Here is a 21,385-nt window from a genome sequence, read left to right on the forward strand (position 1 = left end):
TATTCTTTACTGAAGTCAACAAATATAGGTTGGCGCTGTTGAGAGTTATGCTTTTGTCTAGAGAGCAATTGTCTACCAAATTTCTGCTGGAGGAGCAAAGACTCTAGGGCCGAGGTCAGCAACCTTTCAGAAGTGGTGTGCCAAGATTTAACTTACTCACTTCTATTTATGGGTCTGTGTGCCACTGACACTTTTTAAAGTCAATAATAGTCAGCAGCTTCATTAATAAAGATGCAAATCTTACCGTTTTAGTAACATAGGATTTTAGAAAAACATTGATCAGAGTTTTAGATAACTGCAACACGCCAAAAAATTGTTTTAAAATCTTTTTTCTTTCTTACCTTAAGCCATTAACACCTATATAAACTTTGTTTGTTTGAAATGTAACTCTGCAAAAGTCCTCCTAGGGCACACATACCCCAGGCAGCCTGCTTTCCTCCCTCACTCCAACTCGGCCAGACAGAGGATCCCAACCTGGATTGCAACAAATGAGTCAGATGCTCCAAATAAACTGTCCCTTGCTTCCACCCCATTGCAGAGATGCCAGCACCCCCTTCCCTTCCTCCCCCTCACCTCCCCCCCATGCACTCAGCCCCGTACCTCCCTTTCCCATGAGGCTTGAGAGTGCTGAGTTTCTACCTCTCTCCCCCACGCACAAGGGTTTCTGCAAACTCCCCTCTGACTTCCCACTCCCAGTTATCCACTCCTCCCCATACCTAGCCACTTATTCTCTCCTTATCTTCCTTTTTATTGCCTGTTCTGGGAGCTGCGTTTCAAACATGAGCAGCTCTGTTTAGCACAGATATTCCTCTTCCAGTGATGTCTCTGGTGTCTGGTTCATCCCGGCGCCACAGATTGGAGATTTTTCTAACAGTGGTGGGCCACGCATGCAGGGGGAGAGGAGGCGTGCTGTTTGCACCTTGCAGTTTGTTCCCGCAGCCCGTATGCCCTCAGTTCCTTTGTTACCACCCTCTGTTGCAGACGGAGCTCGACTTCTCTCCTTCCTTGCAATTCCTAGAATTAGCATTTTAGTTAGTTGTTTTCAAGTTCACAGTTGTTATTACTACTACAGGCTCCGGGAGGGGGAGGGGCTGGATCTGCTTCACAAATCGGAGTTAGGTGGCTGGTTACACATGGGACACCCGGGGCCCGGTGTGCGCCGTGCTGCTCCCTGCAAGTGTTAACCCCTTCGCTCCCAGGAGCTGCAACCCTAGGCTGGACAGGGGCAGCCCTAGGGACATGGAGCTCAGTGCAGGGTCTTGCCATGCCGCGCACACCTCTTTTGCTCCCCCTGCCCCAACAGGAAGCCGGAGTTGGTTCTCCAGCCTGCAGCTATTCAGCAATCCTGAGGCTCGATCCACTATGCAGGAGGAGAGAGGACTTGACACCAGGCTTCCCACGGTGTTTCAAAGTGGCAGTGCTGCAGAGAGCCTGGGGTCAGTGGGGGAGGGGGGGTTCTTGCCTGATCCCAGGCTCCATGCGGCACTTTTGCCTTTGAAGTGTAGCAACAGCTGTAGGGCTGTTGCTACACTTGAAAGGCTGAGGCGCCCTATCAACTAGTCGAATAGTTGATGCATTTTGCATCAATTATTCGATTAGTCAATTACTCGCAATTTACATCCCTATCTGGAAACAACCAAATTGCTTTTTTAAAAGCTTAGTTGGAAGCCCCATTCCATTCAGCATCTCAAAGATTTTACAGGAAACCTTTCCCACAAATGTTTTGGAAGCTGTTGGCCTCACAAGACACAGAGGTTCAAAAAGAAGGTGCAACAAAGTTTGTATTATGCCTGAGAGCATGTTTTAGTTGTTGTAACCCCTTAAGTAGCTGCACATTTATTTCTAGGCAAATGAAAATAGAGCCATCGTCCTGACCCTGGATTCTAACATGGAGCCCAGAAGTTGGTCTAAAGAAGCTTTTTAAAACCTTCTGGGAACATTCTAGCACTTCAGTTAAAGTGACTGCTCACGGCAGACTGCCCCAGCACCTGAGGAAGAAATGTGTGACGGCGGTGGCTCCGGGACCCAGGCATTAGGTTGGGGGAGGTTGGGGAAGTCTGGCTCTGGAGGAGGGGGGAGGCATTGGGTTAGAGCAGGGGGGGGCTCTGGGGAGCAGATGAGGATTGAGTTAGAATGGGGGCATAAGTGCCTGGCTCTGGGGGAGAAGAGGGGGATATTTTGTTAATATTTTGTTTTTATTTATTCCCAAATAATTACAATGTATATAAATTTTATATCAATACACATGCCAATTTTTTGAAGTTGCATGAATATTATATGTTTATGCAAAATCTCAAACTTACAAAGTATCTGAAATTTTCACAGAAGCCTGTTCTATTTGATTAACCACATTGTGTACTTTTTATTTCAACAAAATAAGTTATGCATCCTATGAAAAAATTAAAGTACCTTAAATTTATATTTAAATTAAAAATATTTTATATGGGCAAATACAGTAATTTGATGTGTAAAATTGTTATATTAAAACAAGACCTGACAAATTATAAAATATACCCAAAACATAATCTATAATAATAAATAACTATGACTTTCCGATTAGCTTTCAGGGCCACCAAAGAAAATGTACTTCTATCAGTTTTCGTTTGTGCGGCACTCACTAGGCTTCGAGTTTGACATGCCTGTTCTAGAGGAACATATTGAAGGGCAGGGAAGCAATGGTTAACCAGTCAGGCTTGATACCACTTCAGTCAAACAACAAAATCACTGCTCTGTCTTCATTGCCTCTCTAAAGGAGAATAGTCCTTATTTCAAAGCCAGAAGTTCTGAATAACCATTTTCCCAAGCCCCAATTCGGAAATTAGAGCTACTAACCCACAAAATGGATTAAATACCTGCAAACTTTTATTTAGTGAGTATTTGATTCACAATCTCTGTGGGGAATCTTCATTTTTAATGTGCCAGTAGCATCTCTAAAAGGGAAACGTTTTCATGACATTTCACTCCTCTGGTGTCCAAAACTGCTATTCGTGCTAATAGTTATTTTTGCAAAGCTGAGTGTGAGGCTATTCTTTGAATAGGTAGGAGGGGATGGAGACAATGAATGATTACTTTCCTTTGATATCCACTTAATTAGTTTTAATATACGGCCTTCTTGTGCATGGATCGTGTTAAACCTGTTCTTAACTATGAAGTTTAAATTAAAGTGTTTTCTCATTGCTTGGAACCTGTAGTGTTTGCTTATCTTACTGTCTTAATCTTGATGACAAATCACTTGATTTTTTTCAAAGATATTTTGCAATACAAATAACCATGATGACCACAACTTCTAGAGCAAAGTGTAGTCAGTAAAATTTTTTAGCCTTTTCTAATCAGTGTTCTGTTGTTAAAGGGTTCGATTAAAGAACTGTAATACTACAAAATAGATCTTCCCCCTGATTTCTCACAATTCTGATTATCCATGGTCTCTTAATTTCTACCTTGCTTTCTCATTCTCACCTGGTCTAAAAAGTAGAAAGAACTTTTGTATCAAAAAGGCCACCCTTTGAGTCTTTTTCGTTTTTATTTTGGGTGACTTGAAACTTGATTCCATGGCTTAGTAGATATACTTTTTTAAAAGCAGTAATGGACTAAAGGTGTTTATTTTCAGAGTTTTGAAGCAAACCAGAAAATCAGCTATAAAAGTTCTTAAACTTTTCAAAAGTTGTAGAGTACTTGAGTATAGTTCAGTACTGTACTGTTGGGTGAATGTTTGTTTTATTGTCAAAACATGATGCTTTTTATTAATAGTCTCAAGTGGTCAGCTGGTTCAGGAAGCTCCTATAGTGGCAGGACACTCCCTTTAGTTTAAAGTCTGCTCCATTTTCTTACAGCACCTGAACCCTACCTCACTTCGTAAAATGAAGGCTATGTGTCACAAGCCGGTTAGAACTGGCTGTTGCTATGGTTTTCACAGTGGAAGGAACAGTTAAAGGGTCACATGTCCAGTGAGGGAAATGCCTTTCTCACATGACTCTTTGATGGCTGATTAGCATACAGGAAGTTAGCTCCCTGCTAGCTGTTATGATGCTGTGGTAATTGATGGGGTGACATCACCCCTGCTACACATACATATTGATTATTCTTGTGCTTAGTTGTTTTGAGAATTGAATGGTTAAAGCAGGACCTCGTGAGCTTTCTGTCAATGCACCATTCCCTGATTTGCAATGTTGTCTTGAATTCAATTGCCTTTTTGACAAATCTGGTTTAAGTATCTTTTTTTTTAAATGTGACTAATCACCTCAGAGTGATTCAGCAGACTTAAGTCTGCCAATAGAATTCTTCCAAACTACTGGTGTTTCTTACTCAAATTTGTGCCATATTTTGTCCCCATGTGGGGGGGAAGGACAGGGGTGGGGATAAGACCTTCTTCAAGAGGATAAAAAGTTAATCTTTTGATACCAGAGTTGGGTGTTGTACAAGTCTGAACTCCATTCAGATGGGTTGAGTTTTCCTAAATTGCATCTATTGGTCTTCACATAGAGGTTTTGCAAAAACTGATTCACCATCACAGTAAACTTTCAGTGACCTAGCTTGCTACTCAGAAGTGTACCTAAGTTGTTTGTTTCATAGCTACAGAAACTGATGGTCTGATTTACTTTCATATTTTACAAAATTGTGTTTAGTTTTCAAAGTTGTGTGACTTTTGAAAATAGTGTGTGGCTTTTCTGGTGGTTGATAGAGAATGTCAGTTCACAAAACCGGGTTCATAGCCATAGTGACTACCCATCTGCATGGTATCTTGCGGTATGTCTACATTGCATTCCTCTTTCGAGAGAGGAATGCAAATGCAGCAGAGCGAAATTGCAAATGAAGCATGGATTTGAATTTCCTGTGCTTCATTTGCATAATTGCGTCCAGACCCTATTTTGAAATACCCTATTTTGAAAAAAGAAACGCTGCCTAGATGCAGTTATTTTGAAAGAAAACCCTTCTTTCAAAATTACCCTTACTCCTTATAAAATGAGGCTTAAGGGTAATTTCGAAAGAAGGGTTTTCTTTCAAAATAACCGCGGCTAGACAGCATCTCTTTTCAAAATAGGCTATTTCGAAATAGCGCCTGCAAATGAATTACAATTATGCAAATGAAGCGCAGGAAATTCAAATCTGCGCTTCATTTGCAATTTCACTCTGCTGCATTTGCATTCCTCTCTGGAAAGAGGAATGCAGTGTAGACATAGTATACTTTGTAGAAGTCTGTTATCATATAAGGTACTTGCGTAAGTACCTCTTCACAGCTTTACCTGTTACAAAAACATAATCTATAAAATACCAAGGGGGTAGCATTTGACAAGATTTATTGTATCTTTTTAAAATGTTGGCTTAGATTAGCTACATGGAAAAACTCTACAACTTTTTTGCTGACCAACACAAGGTTGTTATCTAAGTAATGAGATTATTGCCTTAGTTAACAGTTCTTTAAAAATCAATCAGGTGATTTCCCCTTTCCCCACTTCTTAAAAGAATGGCTAAAAAAGTCAAGTGATATTACTTGAGATGATGTACTTTAGACTTCATCTATCCTGAGATCTTTAAAACTTGAGTCTCCTGATGGCAAGCACTCTTTATTTTTCTCTCCCAGTTTTTAGTCAAGGCAACCAATTTAGTATACCTGAGTCAGAGAAAAGCTCAGGCTTTAAAACTTTCACCTGTAACCCTTGGTTATTTTTAAACCCCTTCAGAGTTTAAAGATTGGTTCACTGGCTCACTGTGCCCCCTAGAGGAAACTGAAATTCACTTTCTTCTCCCTTTTTTACCGAGGTGGACAACTGCATCAAATTTAGTATAGTATTGAGTACAGGGCTCCGGCTGAGATACCAAAGACTGCTTTTTGTAGCAACCAGCTTTTAGTTTTTCCAAAAAATTGTTTGAACCAGCATGGTTTTTACTAAGAGTGTGGAGTTTACGTTAATACATGACTTACCAATAGTGGTACAAAAATTATAGCTACAGTAAAGGGTACGTTACAGTTGTGAGGTTGATCTGTCCTTATTTTGAGATTTAGTATCTTACATTTTATTTAGTGATGCACCAGATGTAAGTAAACTTCTGGTAGTACTGCTGACTCCAGAACCTATAACTTAAGGTGATCAGAAACTGCCGCATTTTAAGTGAATATGGGATTAATTTACGGTTTTACATATTGTGAATTAAGGTAACTTTCACCTTGTAGATTAAAGGTAGTTAACTGCATAACATGTTTGCTTTATTTGGTGTAATTGTTTTTAAAAAATTGCTTTGGGCTCTGTCTCTATTATTTTGTTAACTTTTCAATGCATCATTGCTGACCAAAGTAATTTCATTTACAGTATACTTTATTGAAAAAGCTTTCATTATATTTTTGTAGTTTTTGTTTGGATTTGCAACAGTTTCTTGAAATGTACTCTTCTAAAGTGATTCTACTTCACCCTGCTGCCAGAACATTCTTTATGGGATGAGACTACACTATTGTGTGTTCAGTAAAAGACCACCTATTAAATCTGCTGCCACCCTTGCTGTGAAATGCTATATTAAACCCCTAATCCGTCACCAGTGGGTTAATATTGCTGATCAGATATTTCACTGAAGACTCATTTAAAGTTATTAATTTGTTTGGCAAATGGCCTCTGTTGGACATCTCAAGCCAGGAGGCTTTTACAGGTTGTCAGACTGTCCAATCAAAAGCTGCATGATGCAGTGGAAAGAATGGTACTGTAGCCTGCTGTTGGATTATGCAGCATAATGTATCTTGAGCTTTTTTGGCTGGTGTGATTAGGATTCTCATACAAGAACTTGAAGTTATTTAGAGTTCAAAGGTAGTTCTTGGATACCACACATCAAGAACAACTAATAACTCTTCCCATCACTTAAGATTCCAGATACTGTATACTGAAATGAAATTAAGCATAACATCATATCTGCTCCCGGTGAGAGTCTGTCTTTCAGTCATTTTGGTTATAAATGGGACATGCTTATGGGCATTTTAGGCTGCTGTGATATTTAACTTGATAAGTAAACTTGCACCTACTTGTGCTAACAGACTTTTGAGCTGTAAAATCTCTAAATGCAACCCTTTTCTTGTACATGCTGTGTTGCAGTGAATTGTGCAGTGAACCTTTATTCTTGTTTCAGTGGGAATCGGGTAAATACAATAACTCGTGTGGGGAAGATCAACCTAGGAGGGGATAAGGAAAGCAACTTGATGAAATGTTGGTCATTGAAAACTCATGTAGACTGAAGAATTTGGGCCTTTTGGCATTCAAAGTAGTACAGTGAGCAAACAGGATAGTTTTGGATAAGCCCTGTGATATAGGCCCCTTCACTTGTAGGTCCTTGGTGTGCTTAGAGTATTGGCTTCCAGTGACTGAATGTCCTTGCCATCTGCCTTATTAATGAATTGGCTGACTCAACACTGTTCCTAATGGGAGTGTAGCCCCGTTGTTCAAATTATCACCATGTTTGACATCACTATCAGCAGCCTTTTTAAAAACCCCATTTTAAAGGAATATTTCCCATTGGGATTCCAGACTGCGTTGAGGACAAAGTTTTGAAGAAACAAAATAGTATCCGCCACTTGGCATGACCTCCCGTACAGCATACAAGTGAGGTTGTGCTGCATGGAAGATGCCGATTAACTCTATAAAGTAGACATCCTCTGCACATTGTGATGTCTTGCATATGGTGCATGCAAGGTCATACCATGCAAGGAAAAATGGCATATGCTGCATGCTAGGGATCCCTGTGAACCCGTGTGCCAATGGTGGTGACATTCACACTTGCGATCACAACCCACAGTTTGGTAACCACTTATTTGAGGCCTGTTCCTACTCTCATTGTGGCTATTTGAGTAAGTATGATTGTCTTTACTAGGCTTACATCTTCAGATGGAAACTGGAATTTGAGGTAAACTCTGGTCTTGTATTGAATACTTAACACTTTCTTCACACTAGAGGCATTCATAGTTAATCTGTCAGTAACAACTGAAAAAAATATATTCTTTGTTATGGGGAGATGTTAAATGCCCTTGCTTTTCCTTGATTTACAGTGATCTGAAGAGAGAAAAGAGAGTCCCCTCACCTGATATTATAGTGTTATCAGACAATGAACCTTCAAGCCCTAGAATGAATGGTTTAACAAAAATAGCATTAAGAGAGACCAACACAGAGGCACTCATGGTGAGTTCACATTTTTTGATACACTCTCGGCTGTGTTCCTTAGAAATATTGAAACAGGCACTATTTACTTTGAGTTACAGTTGAGACTACAGGATGTAAGATTCAACAGCTGCTTTCACCTTTTTTTCCCATATACAACTTCATGCAATTTGATTATCTTGGGGCTGAGACTGCATTAAGGACTGAAGTCAGTCTGTCTATTTGGGCTTCTACTCTTTACGTCCTCTCTTCTCCTGCCCCCATTAAACCTCATACTTTTTCCCACAGGGAAATTTATGAAAACTTGTTTGACTCTCATTCAGTATTTAAAATAGTGCAGCATTGTTATATGCTAGGGATGTCAATGGTTAATCTGTAAGCATCACCCGATAAGGTGATGCTTATCAGTTACTGTTTAACTGGTGGTCCAGCTGGGCCTGACTGGACCAGTTCCCCCACCTGCGGCGGGCCCCTAGCCCTGCCAGAGCAGCCCACCCTGTTTAAGCAGTTAACCTGTTAACTGACTAAATGGGATTTTACATCCCTAGTATATGCACTAGAAGTAGTAAAACCTTCTTGTTTAAAGCAGTGAGCTGTTAATTTTCGCAGTTTACTAAAGGGTGAATTTTAAAGTCTGTTTTGCTTTGAGCTCTTTCTCAGCACTTAGATTTTATGCATGTACATTCCAGGTGAATTCTGTTAGTCCCACTGACTTACTGTGCTCTAGGTTGTCATTACTTGTACTTTATCTTCTTTTTTCTCCCCATCTCCAAATACCTTAACTGGCCTTACAGAAGAGCAGCCCAGAGGAGCGTGAGAGAATGATTAAACAGCTAAAAGAAGAGTTACGGTTAGAAGAAGCAAAACTTGTTTTATTGAAAAAGTTGCGGCAGAGTCAAATACAGAAAGAGACCACTACTCAGAAGGTATTGATTTCTCCACAGATGTTTTAACAAGTGGTGTTCTTGATTTTTCTAAACATAATTTTGCGGTACCTTGTATAACTCTCAAATCAAAATGTATGGTAACTCTTCAGAATAACTCTTTAACAGAAAAAAAACATTTTCTTCAAACATTAAGTGGAATTCCTTGTTTTTTCAAAGCAGTCCAGTCTGGCAATCCAACAGCCATTAAAACAAAAGCCTTTTTTAAATCCGTTCTTTGTCTGTACAAAATGGGTAGCCTATACAGAGAATGCGCTTAAAGTTTGTTCTAGTTCCAGTGGTATATCTCTCCCCCCCCCCCCCCCCCCCCCCCCCACTCTTTAAATGATAGTTCTCTTATGGAATCTCTGTATTAAGAATACTTACTAAATCTTTTCAAAGGTAGTATAATTTCCATTGACTTTGTATATGCATTTGTAATAGACGAGCGTTGCAGTACAGGCAGTCCCCAAGTTACGCGGATCCGACTTATGTCGGATCCGCACTTACGAACGGGGCTTTCTCTCCCCGGAGCTCGCACGCAGCGGGACTGCCCAGAGCGCAGCGGTCCCGCCACCTCGACCTCCGGGGTGTGAGAAACTGCTCCAGGTGCCCCTGGTCTGCTCGGGTGCTGCTGGGTTGGTCCTGCAGGGACCTACCTGGCAGCCCAGCTTTTCTGTCCCAGGCTCGAGATTCAGCCGCTGTTGAAACTGATCAGTGGCTGATTCCAGGAAGCTGGGGACAGAGCAATTCTGCCTCCAGCTTCCTGTAGTCAGCCCCTGGTCAGTTTCAGCAGCAGCGGCTGAATCTGGAGCCAGTTCCGACTTACATACAAATTCAACTTAGGGACTATAGGTTTGTTCTTATCTTGTACGTAACATGGGGACTGCCTGTATATCCCTTCTTAAAATGATATATAATAGTTTATCAGACTTTGCTATCACATATATTGCTCTTCCAAAGTGCATCATGTCCTCTTCAGCTTCACATTTTTCGTTTTCGTGCTGTAAAACTGTCCATCATTAATCAGGGTTTTTTTATACTGTTTAGTTTGAAGATAGTTTGACACTTTAAAGCACTATTTAAACAGCTAAGAACCACAAACAAGGAGAACTAGTAGCAAAGTGCTGTATCCCTTACACTGCTTTAGATGTTACTGATAAATCCATGCAAGAGAGACTCAAAATTCTGAACTCTAGTCATGGCAGATAAATTGTTGAAAGTCATTTCCTGTTTAATTTTACTTTTATGTGTGTGACATTATGGATCCTAACAGTTTTTGTGCATACTTGTATTAAAAGCATTTCAGTTCACATTGAAGGATGGGTAAGGAGAAATGTTTTATTTCCCTGACTTTTTTTTGTGATCTTTTTCTTTTGGAATCCTTTATTTTTAAACAAGGATTTTTATTTACTGAAACCAGATTAATGTATTGGGTACATGGGTTACACAATCTGCTAGTGAACACTGATTAAGTGAACTTTGGCTATTGAATAGTCTAAGCAGAATGAAACACCACATTTTAGAAAGCTTTCTTAATATCACAATTTAGTTTTTGGATAACAGTCCTTAACATTTAATGAAATTTTTCCATGCATTGGGGACTGAGTTAGGTTAGATATTGAGACCTACTTAGTTTTTAAATGACTCATTTTAAAATGCATTGTAAACTTCTAAAATGTTGCTTGATATAATTGCTTGTAAAGCCTTTACAAAGGCATAGCATTTATATACCAGTAAGAATGAGTGAATCTCTTATCCCTACTTGAATATCATTTTATGCCAGTTAGACTTTGTGTTACAAGGAGGTAAATATTTTTATTTTCCTTTAATTGCTGCAATTCGGCTTTCTGGTTTATCTCTTGCAGCCTCCTGGTTCCTCTGGGAGTGCTGTGGCCACCCCTCCCCCATTGGTGCGGGGCACACAGAATGTTCCTGCTGGCAAGCCATCCCTTCAGGTTAGCGTGGGGGCCTCCTATGTTTCTGAGTTAGGGGCATGCAGGGGGGCTGAAAATGCACAGTACTAGGAGGGATCATCTTCAGTATAAATCTGGTAAAGTTGCTCCATGTATTGCTGGGTGGAGAAGCAGTAATATGCTCATGGCATCTCGCCCACTTCTCATCTCCACAAACACTTCCAGCAAAGTTGTACGGAGGCAGATAATGAATTTTTAAGCTTTCAAGGAATGAACAGTTTTTGCGCAAAAACTGATCCTGTAAGTTTTATTCAATCGGATTGAATGTCTACAATCTAGTTGTCACAAAAACAGTGTGGTTCCAAGTGGAATTTTTTGTATTGATTAAACCACTGCTAACTCCTATGAACCCAGTTGCAATAAGCTTTTAAGACCGGTAGTGGGGGAGAATGAAGGCAGATAACCCTGTAAGATTATCTTCCAGTGTCTGATTTTTCAGTCAGATTCTAAATGCACTTTCCTGACTGATACATAAGAGGTACTGATGAAAGAGCCTTTGACCAAAGAAAACACAGTGCTTAATTTTGCTCTGAAACTATCCTGCTGTCATAAGCAAACTTTTTTGGGGGGGCTCTAGAATAAAATGAGCAACTCAGCGATGGACAGATTCTTTATCTCTGCTGCATACAGATACAGCTGCCCTCACTACAGACAGCACTATAGGGGGAACATGCACCACAAGTAACAAAGACAGTAAAACATTTTTCTATAGTCCTGCACTCTAGTAGTTAGAGCAGAGAACATGGAGTCAGGACTTATGAGTTCTGTTACTGTTCTGTCTGTCTTACTGTAAAAGCTTTGGGCAACTTACCCTCACTGTCTGTTTACTTACAAAAAATATTTGTAAAGCACTTCTGAAATTCTTGAATGAAAAGCACAATGTAAGTGAACATTAGCTTCTCCTATGCTCTTCAAAGTATGAAGCTTTATTATTTAGGATATATACTGAAAGGGGATGCTTCCCTGTATTTTTGAGAACCTTAACTCATGAACAGTGGCCAGTTTTTGGCTTTACTCAGTGAACAGATTCCCAGATGAACCGTGCTGCATTTCATGTAGTAAAAAGAAATTATCCACTGTAGAATACCCTATTATAACTGAAATCTTTCAGGTTTCTTTTTTCCCCTCACTGAAACAGCTTTGAGTAATGACACACTGTGCCTTCACACACAGTCTAAAGTTTGAGATTCACCTCTGTGCAATAGAATTTTCTCCTTACCATACAAAGAACAGCTCAGCAGATAGATTAAGGAAAATAAAGATAGGGAGGATGTAGAAAGAAAAGAAAAATCTATTCAGGTATTTACAAGTTAGGCGTGGCAGTGCAATTTTGGAAAATTACATAGGCATACAAACAGTCAAATACCACTGTGAGGACCTAAATATAAGCATCTATATAGATAAGCATGTTCTGTTTTCTAAAAATAAGTTGAAAAGTAAATGCTCCTCTATTTTTGTAGACCTCTTCTACACGTATACCAGGCACTGTTATTCCCCCTCCATTGGTCCGTGGAGGGCAACAGTCCTCTTCAAAACTGGGATCTCAGCAGAATACGCAGATAGTAATGCCACCTCTTGTCCGAGGAGCACAGGTAAGAGTTTGTGTGGTGATAGGTGTTCCTCACCACACCAGGTGTGATCTTTCCGTTCCCCTCATGGCCTAGGGGATTGTCTCACTGAATCTCTCCACTTTTACACTCCAACTTCAAGGCTCTGAATCATGATCACCATTCCCCTTACCCAAGAGGGTTGGATGAAGTTCTCGGAGGTCCCCCTCCTTAATAGACTGTACACATTACTTCTCAGTAATGTAATGGCCTTCCAGATATTTGTGATGAGGACTCCCTGGGTCTTGTGGTGATAGAGTACACTACATGGGCTAGCTTTACCCAGCAGAACAATGTGGAAGACTTAATCCTATTGTGGTTTTGGTTCTTAATCGTTTTTCTCCTTGCTTTTTCCTGTTATCAGTTTCTCCTCTGTATGTTTTCATCTCTCTCTCAATGCCTTCATTATCAAATTGACTAATGGACAGATAGAATGAGGTAGCAACCTAGGGAACTGAAAATACTGTGAAGGTGTCTTATTCTTACGTCTATTTGTCTTCTGTGAGATGAAAGCAGCAGATGCAGCAAAGGAACAAAGTGAGGAGGGGAGAAAATTAACTCCGGTGGATCTTACTGCGTTTACTGTGACCTTTGTGTGATGCAGGGAAATATTTATCTAGCTCGGTGGAGATTTATTTTGCAATCATGGGGTTACTTTTCTCTCTCTTATTTTAAAAATAAAAATCTGTGCCTGCTGGGTGGCTAATTTAAAAAAAAAAAAAAAAAAAAAAGAAGGTATGGCTCACGGGATTTAATTTCCTTTAGGTTCTGATTAATATGCAGAAAACTTGTTCACTCTCAACTAGACTAGCTTCACTAATAGCCTTAACCCTAAATATACTATTAAGAGTTATACATTTTGAAAGGAACTGTTGACTTCAAAACTTAAGCCAAAAATCTAATAATTTTGGCCTTGTTAAAGACAGTGGTCTCAAGTTCAGCACCTTCTGTTCTAATGTTGACTTCTATATTGCTTCTCTTGGAATGCATTAGCAGTCAGAATGAAGCTGCAAATTTCAATAATGATGTTAATGTTGCTGCTTTTTGTTTTGTTCCCTGATTTGCATCATTTCCGCCACTATTTCATCCTACTCCACCTCCCATCACCTGTTCTCCACCTTCTCTAACTCTCTCCATCCCATCCTTCATGGAACCACTGCATCAGCCCATCTCTGTCTCTCCCCAGCAAATCCACAACATCCGACAGCACTCCAGCACGGGGCCACCTCCACTGCTCCTGGCACCACGAGCATCCATCCCCAGTATACAGATTCAGGGACAGAGAATTATACAACAGGGTCTAATCCGCGTTGCCAATGTTCCCAATACCAGCCTGCTTGTCAATATACCACAGGTGAGATGCAAAAGATTCATGATGCTATTCACTTCTCTCTCTCAGAACTAAATACAATTATTTATTGTCCAGTTACTGCATCTCATTACTATTATGTAAGGTCATGCATTATGACAAAACAAGATTTGAAAGGAATATAAATGTTGTGGACAAATTTAAGGCCTCAACTACTATACTGAATGTATTCAGTTTGGAAAATCCACGTCCTCCTCCCTCCCTTCCCTCCCCCCTCCCGTTTTTAGTTTCTCTCCTCTCCTTCCTCCTACTTCCTTCTCTCTAAGGCAGCATTTTCTTGCCTAAATAAAATAACCACTATTTAAGCAGAATCTAAAATGGGCAATGCATTTCTGGTAGTGAACTGTAACTCTGTCCCCAGAGTGGTATTCAGTTCCTCACTAATACTAGCACACCAAAAATGTGATAAGGATGAAGAAAAGCATGTTGGCTTATGATTCATAATACATTCAGGGAAAAGTCAGCATTTATCAAATAAAAAGGACAAAATATTTAGGGGAAGTACTGTAAATGCTCTTTTCAAGCTTCTAAGAATGCATTACAAAAATGGTGAAAGAGCAAAAGATAAGTACTTTTTCCAGAGTTCTTGATAGAGGGACTAGATGACTGGTAATTGGATGCCTTGTATTGCACTGCTAGGTAACCCATTCATATGGGGGACACAAGTCGTACCCTGATGTCTATTCTGTGGGCTGTGTGAATTTAGTTTTTGGTGAGAGGTGGCTCAGTTCTGTCCAAATAGACAAGTGTACACATCACAAAAGCTTCACAATTGATACCAGTTCGCCTCCTTGCTCCTTATCTCAGAGAGGACAAGATGAGAAGGGGCCATAGGGAATAAATATCAAGGCAGTTGTATTCTTATCAGTAAGCATGCTTGTATTTTCTTTAAGGCCTCACCTACTTCAATAAAAGGTACAACAGTGACATCTCAGGCTAATGCTACTACAACCAGTGTTGCTTCTATAGTGAACTCCAATGACTCGCCAGCCAGCCGGCAAGCTGCTGCCAAACTTGCACTGCGCAAGCAGCTAGAGAAGACGCTATTGGAGATTCCACCTCCTAAGCCACCTGCACCAGAGATGAATTTCCTGCCAAGTGCGGCCAACAATGAATTTATTTACCTTGTTGGTTTGGAGGAAGTAGTGCAAAACTTGCTAGAAACTCAAGGTAAGCTTGTACCATAGATGCCTGAGGCTTATTTGAGGGCTTTAAAATATGCTAGAAGAAACAGTTGTTTCAAGTATATATACTGACTTCTGATAAATTCTGCTTGTGTTTTACCTTACTTTGAAACCTCATTAATACAAGTGCATTAATATCACTCTATCCCTGTCTGTTTTAGAAGTAGCATGAGTTAGCATTGAGAGCGTGCAACTTAGTCTTAATCTGGCAATTGATACCCAGGGGTTTTCTCCAGCTGCCGTAACCTCTTCCTTAAGGTCTTCATCTAATGGAAATAATACTTGCCTTCCTCAAATAGGTGGTATTCTGGCAAAGCAACTTCAAGTGTGAAGTACAGCAGAAGTACATTTATTTCTTTAATAGTTTTGGTTTCTGCAGTGGAGGATGCCTTCTTAACCTCAGGCAAAAGAAGAGGTGATGGCTCTTCCTTGTTACCTCCTAAGAAGAGTTTGAGTAGCAATGCCTTTTAATCAGGGCTGTCTCAGAAGAAATATGTTGGGTTTTCCCACAGTAGCTAGGTAAGCCAAGAACAAAAATGTAACATTGGCTTCAGTAATCTCTCTCTGGTTTTCAGATGTGAGTTATCTAACTCTAGGATTTCTAAAAGCCCATTTTTGTCCTGCATTATTGGTTGCTGGATACTGATTGCAAGAACTTCTCTGGAAAGCTTCTTTGCTTTTCCTTATTTTCAGTTCTCTTTGGCCCACTACCCCAATAAGATTCTCCAGTGAGGACCACTTTCCAAACAATATCATGGTATGGCCATTACCTGGAAATCTCAGCTAGTTTCTATCCCAACCTGTTTCTAAAAGCAGAGAGGATTTGCATTTCTAAATATAACCAAATTTTTGTGTAATTGAAGAGCTTTAATTTGCTTGCTGGCTACGAAGTAACCTAGATCTGATAATTTTGTTTTGCCATGGAGCTTCTAAGTATGAGGGCAGTAATTAAGATTTGGGTAGACAATAAAGATTTCTACCCAGGTAACCTCAGACGTTATAATCTTGAAGACCCATAGATCTGCCTTTTTTGCTTCTTTGGAAGGTGTTTTTATTCAACCATCTGTTCAGTTTCGCATTGGGTCATGGACATTGAGGCTTTTAGGCAGTCCCCACATAGTTAAGTAAAAACAAACTCCGTGTTCCATTCAGTGGTGGTAGTAGTGGATATCTTCCCCTCCACCCCTTTCCCCATGCTACCTCACCCGTTTGTTGTAAATTTGACTGGAGGTGACCATCTCTTAAAATGAACAGTCAATGGAAAGTGAACCGGTCTTTGGCCTCTGTGTGCGCCAATAAGAATGCAATTTATGATGAGTGATTTGAAGACTTGTGCCTACAGATTGAACCTCTCTGGTCCAGCAACATCCATGGTCTGGCATAGTTGTAGTTAGTTGGATGTCCACTTTGCCGCAGTCCACTTTCTCATTGTCAAGTTTCCCGCAGTCCCATGAAGTTTGTTTACAGTCCTGGCTCTCAGTGTTCTGTGCTGTTACTTAACATTTAGGGGTAAATTAGAGCTTTCTAAGAGCCCAGTAAGCAGGAGTGGTAGGAAAGGACGAAGGAGACAAAATGAGGAAAATATACTGTACAGATAATGATTTAGAAACCAGAAGCATAATGACACAGCTGCCAGTCAATAGTACAGATTCCACCTCCCAAAACCAGGACTCTCTTGTCTGGCAACATCCGTGGTACAGGAGGACCATGGCTGTTCCTGAACAAGAGAGCCCCGGGGCACAGTGAGGCTGGTGGTAGTGGGGCCAGAGCTTCAGCAGCCCAGCAGCAGTAGCGGGGCCATAAGCAGTGGGACAGAGGCAGCCTGGCAACCCAGCAAGGGCTGGGGCAACCCGTGCATAGGTCCGGCAGTGGGGCTGTGCTGCAGCAGCCTGGTCGGGGCTGCGTGCTAGCCTGGCACAGGGGACAGAGCCACAGCATCTTGGCTGGCGATAAGACCGAGCTGCGGCAGCCCACCAGGGGAAAGCCAGTTGAGGCTACAGCAATGGAGCTGGGGCCATGACCAGCCGTCAGTCTCAGAAAAGATATATTGGCATTGGAAAGGGTTAAAAAATGGGCAACAAAAATGATGAGGGGATTGCAACAGGTGCCATATGAAGAGAGATTAAAAAGACGGGGACTCTTTTTAGCTAGGAAAGGGAACTAAGGGGAGATATGATAGAGGTCTATAAAATCATGGCTGGTGTGGAGAACTCAATAAGAGTTATTTATTCCTTCCCATAACACAAGAACTAGGGTTCTCCAAATGAAGTTAATAGGTAGGAGGTTTAAAACAAACAAAAGGAAGTACAGTCAACCTCTTGAACTCTTCCAGAGGAGGTTGTGAAGACCAGGACTTTAAGAGGGTTCAGAAAAGAGCTAGATAAATTCATGGGGATTGGGTCCATTAATGGACATTAGCCAGTATGGGTAGGAATAGTGTCCTTAGCCTCTGTCAGAGGCTGGGAATGGTCAACATGGGAGGGATCACGTGATGATTCCCTGTTCTGTTCACTTCTTCTGGGGCATCTGGCACTGGCCACTGTAGACAGGCAGGACACTGGGCTGGATGGACCTTTGGTCTGACCCAGTCTGGCCGTTTTTATGCCCAGATTGGAGCAGGGCAGCTCAGGCAGGGCTGTATGCCACCGTGGCAGCAGGGCTGTGGGCTGCTGTGCCGACACAAGAGCTGGGGGGCAGCAGCTCTGGGGCAGCCATGTCACCCCACTGGCAGCAGAGCTGAAGAAGATGGCAGCCAGGAGGGAGGCAGACTGAGGGAGCTCGTGGCAGAGGGACCTTCCCTGGTCCAGCTAATTCCCTCATCCAGGACTGCCCAGGTCCCAAGGGTGCCAGACCAGAAGGGTCCAACCTGTGCTACTTCTAGATGTCTGGATACAAGGGTGAGGGGAGACTTATACTCCAGTATTTTTTGCAAAACCCTCCAATCTAATTTTTGTGAGGAGAGGGTTTTATTTAACTCCATGGCTCTGGGCTGGTGTGGCTCGCCATGTACCATTCAGGTAGCCTGCTTTGGTAAGTCATCTTTTCTTGCCAAGATTGACTTGCTTGATGCACAGATCCAAATTGGTTAAAATTAAGAGGAGTAAATTAACCCGTGTGGGGATACAATGGGAGAAGGAAGCAGACACATGTTTAGAGCAGGAGTTCTCAAACTTCATTGCACTGTGACCCCCTTTCGACTACAAAAATTCCGACAAGACCCAAGAGAAGGGACTGAAGCTAGAACCCGCCTGAGCCCTGCTACTTGGAGGTGGGGGAAGGAGGAAGCCCAGAGACTTCACCCCAAGTCAGTGGGCCTGAAACCTGAGCCCCACCACCGAGGGTTGGGGCTCTTGGGCAGTGGGGCTGAGGCTTTTGCCCTAGGCCCCAGCAAGTCTGTCAGCCCTAGCTACCCCATTAAAAAGTAGTCTTGAGCCACTGTCCTAGAGCGATGGGAGATTGAGAGCAAAGGTGTAAGCTATTCTTAGAACCTGCATTGGTGACCTCTTCTAATTGTATTCCACAGGTAAAGTTTCAGTTGCAGCCTTATCTCAGGAGCCCTATATGTGTGCTCAGTGCAAGACTGACTTCACTTGCCGCTGGAGGGAAGAGAAGAATGGAACCATTATGTGTGAAACCTGCATGACATCGAATCAGAAAAAGGCCCTTAAGGCTGAGCACACTAATCGGCTGAAGGCTGCCTTTGTGAAAGCATTGCAGCAAGAGCAGGAGATCGAGCAGCGGATATTGCAACAGACTCTCTCTCCTGTACAGACCAAGTCAGAACCGATAGTCCACTCACTCAAGCAGGTAGGAGCCCTTAAATACTTAATTAGCCACTGAAGATAAGCAAGCAAGGTTTCTGTGGCTGTACATGCCCACTGTGCTGTCTTCAGTGTTCCTGCCATACATTTCAAAAGACCATGCACCTGTCTTGCACCACACACGGGTGTGAAAGCTGATACCAGAAGACATAAGCTCTGATGTTATTTCGAATTAAGTTTTTGGCCCTGTTAATAATCCAGTGCCCTATGATAAGGGAATCCGAAGGTTGAGACGTGAGCTCTGCTGCTAGAGTAATCGAGACTGAACATTTAATTCTGCAAATGCATCGGGTAGGGGAGCACTTGCATTGTTTCAAAAACCTTCTCTGGCAGATTAAGGAGAAGCAAGGAAGGAGAGAAGGTTTGTGTCTACCACTGGTGTGTAGCTGGAGCTGGCTTTCCTTAAGCCAAGCCATGGTGCTGTCCAGGCAGCAGGAAGCTGACGCTCACGTTGTTTTCCCTTGCTCCACACAAAAGGGGAAGTACCAGCTGCTGGGGGGAGGGGCTGCCCTCAGCTTTCGATTTACAGATCTGCACTAGACCTGCTAAATCAAATGCTAGAAGATCAACCTCTAGAGTGTCAACCTTGCACTAAGTATAGATGTACCTCCAGAGACTCCTTGTAGTAGCTCTCACATAGCATGTCTCCCTAACAATGGGCAGGTCAGTGACAGAGGTCATAGAGCCATTTCTGTAATGCTTGGAAGAGCTCCATTTTAAATATACACTGCAATGTTAAAGAACTCCTGGTTGTTTAGGCAGGAGGTTGGGTAGCCATGGGGAACTTAAATGCTAATTTTAGTTCAAAATTTTCAATGTCAAAGACTGCTCTGATGATGATGATGTAGGTCAGGCTTGCAGCCTGTGATGCTTGTGTGGGTGGAAGTTGACACAGTATTTACCTCAACTTTTTCTAGGCAGCGTGACTGCCTCATTTTGGGCTCGTCTAGACTGCGCCGAAGTTCTGAAAGGATATGCAAATTCTGCGGGAATTTGCATATCTTCTTCCGATCTCGCTTTTGAAAGTGAAAGTAGTCAGGACGCGGGGTTTTTTTTCTGCAATCCCCCTTTTTCGAAAAGCTGTGTCCACCTCATTTTTTGAGGAAAAGTGGCTTTTTTCGAAAAAGGGGGAGGGTTGCCGAAAAACCTGCATTCCGACTACTTTCTGCTGAGATCAGAAGAAGATGTGCATATTCCCACAATTTGCATATCCTCTTTCAGAACTTCAGCATAGTCTAGACATAGCCTTTATGTTCACATCACTTTTAAAAGATTAAAATAAGCTGTGGTGTTAGCGCAGAGAAAAGCTGGCTTTTATTTGGATATGGCACGAAGTTTGTGGCCAGGATCAGGTGTGGTAGGAAGAGGAAAGGAAGAAGAAAAATCCCGGAAAGGACTGTCTTGGCTATTGTACTGAACATTTTGTGTGAGACAGATTTGCATTCCTGGGCCCTTCTAATTACCTCTTCTTTTCACTAGACTTCTAGCCAGCTGTCTCGAGGTGCCGCAGGAACCCCCCGAGGCGTCTTGCATGCATTTAGTCAGTCACCCAAGTTGCAGAATGCATCGTCTGCAGCAGCACTTGGTAGTAGGCCAGGTAAGCATGCTGAGAGACCTGTCAGCAAGGGCAATTCTACTACCTGGAAGAAGACCCCCATCAATACAGGTAGACTTTTTCTTTCATGTGTTCTTCTCTTAGTAGTTGCTAGTTGCAGTTTGTGGCCAACAGCCTTGATCCTTTGTTGCTCTTTGGTGTCCTCCCGCATCAAGGACTGTTGCTCCAGGGCCTCACACTTGGTACAGCTGTTGACACCTGTCCGAAGTGGCGGTAAAGCTCTACTCTGAGAGCTGGTTATGTTTTACCAGTAGATGTAAATGATTGTACAAGGTGCAGGGCAATGAAGGTCAGTCCCTATGTGTGCAGTTGATACTGTCCTGTTAATAACCATCACTTATAAATTATCTGTCACCACTGAAATTGGAGGGGATAATAAATCTGTTGCTGATGGAAAGGCTACAACACATACCTTTCAGTGTGCTTCACAGAATATCCAATGATCCCTTTCACCTTCTAGGTTAAAAGGTTAGAGGTCTGATCTCTTCCTTTAAGCAATATTTGGAATCCCTAGGAAAGAGATGCTGCTGCTGCTAGCTCTTCTTGAGGCTTTGTTTTTTCTGCCCAGTACTGAAATCTTTTTATACCATTTAATTTGGAGTTGAAGTAGAATTGGATTGTGGTCAACTCCAGGCAGCGTGACAGCAAGACTTTTAAACCATCTGGGATGTTTTGTTAACATTTGTGCAGATGATTGTGGAGGTGTCTTCTTTTGCAAGACTTACCTGCTCTGGGTGCTGGCAGTTTGTGCTCATAATTTG

The 21,385-nt window shown here is 41.9% G+C and overlaps 1 protein-coding gene across 19 annotated transcripts in view; it reads left to right on the forward strand.

The window, feature by feature from the left end:
- GATAD2A (GATA zinc finger domain containing 2A) overlaps positions 1–21,385 on the forward strand; it is a 121,166-nt gene that overhangs the window by 95,328 nt on the left and 4,453 nt on the right. For 11 of the 19 annotated variants that reach the window (XM_089774987.1, XM_089774993.1, XM_089774988.1 and 8 more), the window contains 8 exons: positions 8,021–8,148; positions 8,913–9,055; positions 10,921–11,010; positions 12,489–12,620; positions 13,801–13,989; positions 14,898–15,174; positions 18,712–18,995; positions 20,489–20,675. In XM_089774987.1, coding sequence (XP_089631113.1) covers positions 8,021–8,148; positions 8,913–9,055; positions 10,921–11,010; positions 12,489–12,620; positions 13,801–13,989; positions 14,898–15,174; positions 18,712–18,995; positions 20,489–20,675 — 1,430 coding nt within the window. Of the gene's footprint in view, positions 1–8,020; positions 8,151–8,912; positions 9,056–10,920; positions 11,011–12,488; positions 12,621–13,800; positions 13,990–14,897; positions 15,175–18,711; positions 18,996–20,488; positions 20,676–21,385 lie in introns of all 19 variants that reach the window. The other 8 variants (XM_014578181.4, XM_089774991.1, XM_014578183.4 and 5 more) reach the window with 7 other exon arrangements.

The sequence above is a fragment of the Pelodiscus sinensis genome, chromosome 32 (genome assembly GCF_052426305.1).
Source record: "Pelodiscus sinensis isolate ZL-2025 chromosome 32, ASM5242630v1, whole genome shotgun sequence".
NCBI classification, from domain to species: domain Eukaryota; kingdom Metazoa; phylum Chordata; order Testudines; family Trionychidae; genus Pelodiscus; species Pelodiscus sinensis.